Consider the following 5,878-nt stretch of genomic DNA (forward strand, 5'->3'; position numbering starts at 1 on the left):
CCACTATATATATATACATATATATATATATATATATATATATATATACAGACACACACACATATATATATATATATATATAAGTATGTATATATTTATAAATGTATATATATATATATATATATATATATATATATATATATGCATCTGTATGTGTATATATATATACATATGTATATGTATGTGCATATATATATATATGTGTGTGTGTGTGTGTATATATATATATATATATATATATATAACCTGAAATCGAACCTTCAGAAACAACAAGAGATGGCGTGAATGGCTTATTTTATTTTAGACTGTTTATAAATTGAAGTGGTATGTAATTTTGATGGCTAGTGGTAAAGCTTAGAATGATATAAGAGTTCTGTGATATTCAGCGGTTCAATATATGAACTATAGATATTTCCATAAATATCACTTACTAAGTATATGTGGCACTACAGTATAGTTGTGTAAATATCACACAATTGTGTTATTTACATATAACTGTTCGTAGCCTCCTAAAAAATAACAGAATTGTTATAAATAGCATGCGTGACGCGAGTCGCGAGATTGTCACAAGAAAAATTGATGACGGGGGTTTTCTGGAGGCTGGAGCTTTAGTGATTATTTATTTTTAGACTTTAATATTGTACCATTCAGCCATATAGCTTGAACTTGTACTATATTTAAAAATAACGACTGAGAAATGAACTTGAAGTTGGTCTATTTTAGTTCTGCCCAATCCATTATGTTATGAGCTTGGTGTATCCCGGCATATTCAAAATATCGAAATCACAAGTCGAACAGCAAGTTCCCACTGAGCGACACTACTTGACAAGTTGACATGTACAGTTTTCAAAAACAAAACAAAAAAAGACCCTGCCAACTTAGTACCGAACTTTGGGACCTTATTGTTCGTCAATAATTGAACCGCTGTCTGTGTCGGCCAGCATGGGCCATAAAGACCGGAACCTAGGACATGACTATGACCCGGTATATAACCTAAACCCCTGGTAGTTAGTCTCCCTTTGCTACGTAAAGTGGACCAATAGCATCAGTGTATTAAACCTGGCATATTATACTCCATTGCCTAAGTTCATCTGTCTTACAATTACACTACTGTCCTAGCCCACTTTACGAGGTTAGTACTCGGCGGTCACCCGCCCATCGCCCCACCTGGTAACAGTCCTACCTCAGCCCAACAGCACCAGCTTCCAACTACTACCTGATCTTGAGTCCTACACACTACTTAACAATAGTGATTCCTTTGTTTGGCATAGTCTTTTTTTTATTTACTTTATTTTTCTTTTTGGAGTTTCTACCTAACTTTCCAACTGTCGCCCCACGATTTATCACCTCTGGTTTTCTTTTTCTAGTTGGCACACAATAACGAGCTAGTCTTTAAAATTAACTACTTACCCACTGTGATCGTGATCTTTTCCATATCTTACATTGACGAGCGTACCCCGTACAAGCTTTGTTTCAGAATGCGGTGCCCATCTCTACATGGACCAACCGTGTCCGCGACTCTATCGCTTCAAGGCCTTCGTAAATGCTGGGCAAAGCTATTGGTAATAGGCGCTCCCCACAACTCTCTAAGTTGCTATTCTTCCTGGACGATTCTATCGTGCCTCAGGTAGAGCGTTTCTTCAAACGCGATACCACACCTGAGGATAGGACTTCCTTATGATCATAATGAGAAAGTTCAACCCCATGCGAAAAAAAAAAATTGAAGCAAAGCAAAGAATTCCGCCCTGCAGATTGCCTACAGCCTTGTGGATGAATGAACGAACGACTGCAACGCATTGCCCTGTGTTGGTACCTTGTCGAGCTCGAGAGCTCCCATGTCCAGCGCCTCTCCAGGTGATGGCCCTCGGTGAAGCAGCCCTTAACGACGGCTGTCCTACGGCAGCGTCTCTTGCACCAGCGTGCTCAGTTGCGCCAGTTAGAATAACCTCCTAGGCCTCAACACCAAGAAGTCTAACCGCTTCAGCATCCCTCCAGACAACTCCTGCCGGCCCCGATCCCAGACACTCCGTTCTAGGCCTCACGCCTGCCAAAGCCAGTTGACGCCTATCGCTTTTCTGTGTCCCCATAACACCAGCGTGGGTACTTGGGACCAGCAAGACGCCTATGATTACTAGGGCTGTCACAAGCTGTATGATGATGGTTTATATGGGATATGGCAGCTATGAAGTGAACGCCTAATAAGCACTCGCGGAAATCTCACCGTAGTGCTCACACGGGTAACACCTCTGTGGGTCTCCGACACCTACTATGGTCCGAATATGTTTTGCCGTTTTTCGTCGCAACCCTGACCTTAACTATAACATAGACAAAGGATATTCATGCAAAGCAATTGAGCTTTCTTAATGATACTCTCTCTGAAATGAAACAGTCCGCGTTTAATTTCTTGAACAAATTTGCAGGGTTTGCACGTGCTGCCTCATTCTTGATGTTTAGGGTCGTCTTCGTGTGGTGTAAGAAGTAATTCCCATTTGGCATCCGTGGGTATGAGTGGATTGATTATCCCCGCTAGAGATATGTCCAGGTATGGTAGAATGTCCATGTCTAGAAGTATTGCTGACTTCTTGTTGAGAAGGTTGGGTACTTCAAGACAGTTTGATGTTTTTCTACCGCCGTAATTTATATTGTATACTTGACTAGAGAAGATAGAGAAATATCGTTCAAGAGCCTAGACGAGATTTAGATGGTAGCCATCAAGATGAGTCAAGGAAATGCACTAATGAAGATCGACCTAATCGAACGCACAATTTGTACAGTGGCTTCATCAGCAGTAAAACCAGTGAATCAACGCCTGCACTACTCGAAGACAGTAGCAGCGACGTATATAGTATCGGACTGACTACTAACACCAGAAACCTGACAGTATATAGGTGTCAGACACGCGACGTTGAGTATGTTCAGGACACGACAAACGCGGGGGGTTCTACTGATACATAACGAGCAAGAGAGGAGCAATGGTTTAGCACAACAACAAACAGCCAACAGTCACAACCTTAGAAACGACACGAAAGGGAAGAGACAATTCATACAGCAACAATCAGAAGTTAGAATCAGTCGACCACTATGCCAGAGCAAATAAATGATAGCCATGCCAGAGCAAATAAGTGATAGAAGTGTGTTATTTTTATCAGAGTATTGAAACAGTAGCAATTATCGTGCGTAAGAGGTGGAGTATACGTGTCTTAATAAGTGTGAAGCGGGGTTTAATATAATCTACCGAGGTTAGTAATAGTCATGGAACCCATAATAGAAGATATAATAGGCTTTATTGGTAAATGGGTATAGAAGAATCATTAGATACCTACGGTAGTAAGTTGTCCAGTAGTAAGATCGAAATAGGACAAGGCAGAATAAACTCGGGTCAAGAGGCAAACAATTCGGAACCAAGAGAAGGTGGCAGTAAATTTAGTCAACGAGAGTAGATGATTGCACACACACCTTAAGGTTGTTTAAAACCCTTAAGGTTGTTACGACCCTCCATCGATGGTATAACTAGGCAAGTACAAGTGTAGTAGATCAATACTTAATTACATTAGCTAACACGTCGCGGCACAACCTAGGGACAACACTAAAGTATATCAATCTTATGACAATAAGTCTAAGAGGGGGAAGGACGTAGGATAGTCACATGACATTCACAACGTCGAAAGTTAAATAGTATACGAAAGAAATGAGGGCGTGACGGATACAAGAAGTGCATAAAACTGTGGGAATCCCTCAGACATATTAGTTAGAGTGATGTTGGACACTAGAACGACACTGAGTACTAATTCAATCCACGCTGGGGACAATACATGGCGGACTAAGTTGTGATTTTGGGTACATGACGTGTCAATGATAAAATTGTGTGTATATGAGTGCAAACATTAGGTATACGATGGAAGTGGTTCCTTTCGGCGTCATACAACTCGTCATATCGAGTACACGGTCGCCATTATTCAGTTCTATAGCAAGGCAGTAATCAACCCAATTAGGTAGTAATTAGGTAGCAATTGATTAGGGAGTAAGTAATGAATGAGGGCATAAAGGAAGAGCAATGGCTTGAAGACAATTAGAGAAAATAATTATCCGAGTCGGGCGTGAAGGATGAACATCAAGATGAGTTCTTGATTTCTTGATACGGTCGATTGAGCTCAGGCAGTTGCTCTATCACTCCAAACGACCTCTACTAGTATGACGTACCCTTGCCAAAGCCGCCGATAACAACATCTTCCACCTGAACGTTGAATTCGTGATGGTAACCACCTTACTGAAACGAAACGCAGTAGATCACAGGGTGACGCTCAAAGTCAATCACAAGCGAACGGACCAGCAGGATGATCAACATCAAGAGAATTAGGCTACCTCGCGACGATCTTCCCTAGCCACGCAAGGACAACACCGTGCAAGGAAAACCAGTACCCCACAGAGGCAGGAGAAGGCAACCAAAGACAGACGAGCAGTGATTTCTGACCAACAGACGAATGAGGAGCAAGCGGGTATTCGTGAATATGTAGTGAATACCGGGTTGTCAGCCAGTTCGTCTTCAGCAAGCTCTGGAGCTACGTCCTCAGACCAACAACCGTCGGTTCAGCGACACCTTAAGGAGAACAGCAAGGCTGTAACTAGCGATAGCAACCAGCGTCTTCCGCCGGCAAAGCGCCCACGCCACCCGTCGGCGCTACAACAGACCAGGGGTCGGGAATAGCCAAAGTTCCTCACAGCAACTTATAGAGCTATTGACCAAGCAACAGTCTTTACTCGAACAGTAAGAACAGCGCTTACATCGCACACATCCATGACAACCACATCCTGTTCTACAGGGCGGTCGCCAACCGTTGGAGGCGGATTACCAAGGGTCAGACAGGGAGTCACCCAAGGAAGATACCCCAGCACTTCGGAACAAGGGTCTCGGTCGTCAACATCGAGGACTAGGATACCAGTTTCGGGTGTCCGATGATCAGTCTTTAGGTAATGATGCACCGAGTCTTAAGGAATTGCATGAGTAGCAGCGGGCACAACAGAACCCATCCGGTCAAGATTCCCTGCGTAATCTACACAACCGCCTAGGCTCGACGATACGGATCCCTACGGGATAACATCTCACCACAATTAAGCAAGGAGAGGGCCCCCGTCCCACCAGCACCTACTCCAAAGAGTTTTTCTCAGGAATCCGATGATCAGTCTTCAGGTAATGATGTACCGACTCTTAAGGAGTTCGTGCATGAGTAGCAGCGGGCACAACAGAATCCGCACGGTCAAATTTCCTGTGTAACCTACATGACCACCTAGGCTCGACGATACGAACCCTTACGGGATAACATCTCACCACAAGGAAGCAAGGAGACGGCCCTCTTCCCACCAGCACCTACTCCAGAGAGTATTTTAGCTAATCGCCAGGCTCAAAATGCACGCAAAATGAAACTGTCGGAGAAGCTGTGTCGAGCAGTGGAAGACAACAACTTACTGCGATCTGAAGCATTACATGGTATACTGGAAACCCTATGCGCGACACACGAGTCCTGACTGGTTGACAAGCGAGAACCACGTTAACCACGGAGTTGGCCAGAATGGCCTTCGAACCGTTATCACCTACATAATATTATGGAGAGGGATACGAAAGGAGCGCTTCTTGAAGCCTTTAAGAATGTCTGGGCTGGATGAGGTATAGAGCCTACGGTGGTTTTATAAAGTACTAAATCACTTCAAGGCGGAACAGTCAACGCTCGACTACATCAAGTCGAATCTTCGGCGATTGGTAGCGTGGTCACCTGAGTTACAGATCACTAAGATATGCTCGCATGAGACCCGAGCTACTGTGGACACAACCCTTCGTAAGCTTGCCAAGGGCCACATCAAGTTGGCCAGCGTACCAATAATG

At 43.6% G+C, this 5,878-nt stretch overlaps 1 protein-coding gene across 1 annotated transcript; it reads left to right on the top strand.

Moving 5' to 3' along the window:
• Positions 1–4,382: 4,382 nt before the first annotated feature.
• Positions 4,383–4,705, top strand: SARC_07927 (hypothetical protein; the record flags this gene model as incomplete). Its single annotated transcript, XM_014298107.1, has 1 exon — positions 4,383–4,705. A coding segment is annotated over one exon (323 nt), but the record flags the coding sequence as incomplete, so codon positions are not given.
• Positions 4,706–5,878: the final 1,173 nt, after the last annotated feature.

Source organism: Sphaeroforma arctica (assembly GCF_001186125.1).
Source record: "Sphaeroforma arctica JP610 unplaced genomic scaffold supercont1.667, whole genome shotgun sequence".
Taxonomy (NCBI): Eukaryota; class Ichthyosporea; order Ichthyophonida; genus Sphaeroforma; species Sphaeroforma arctica.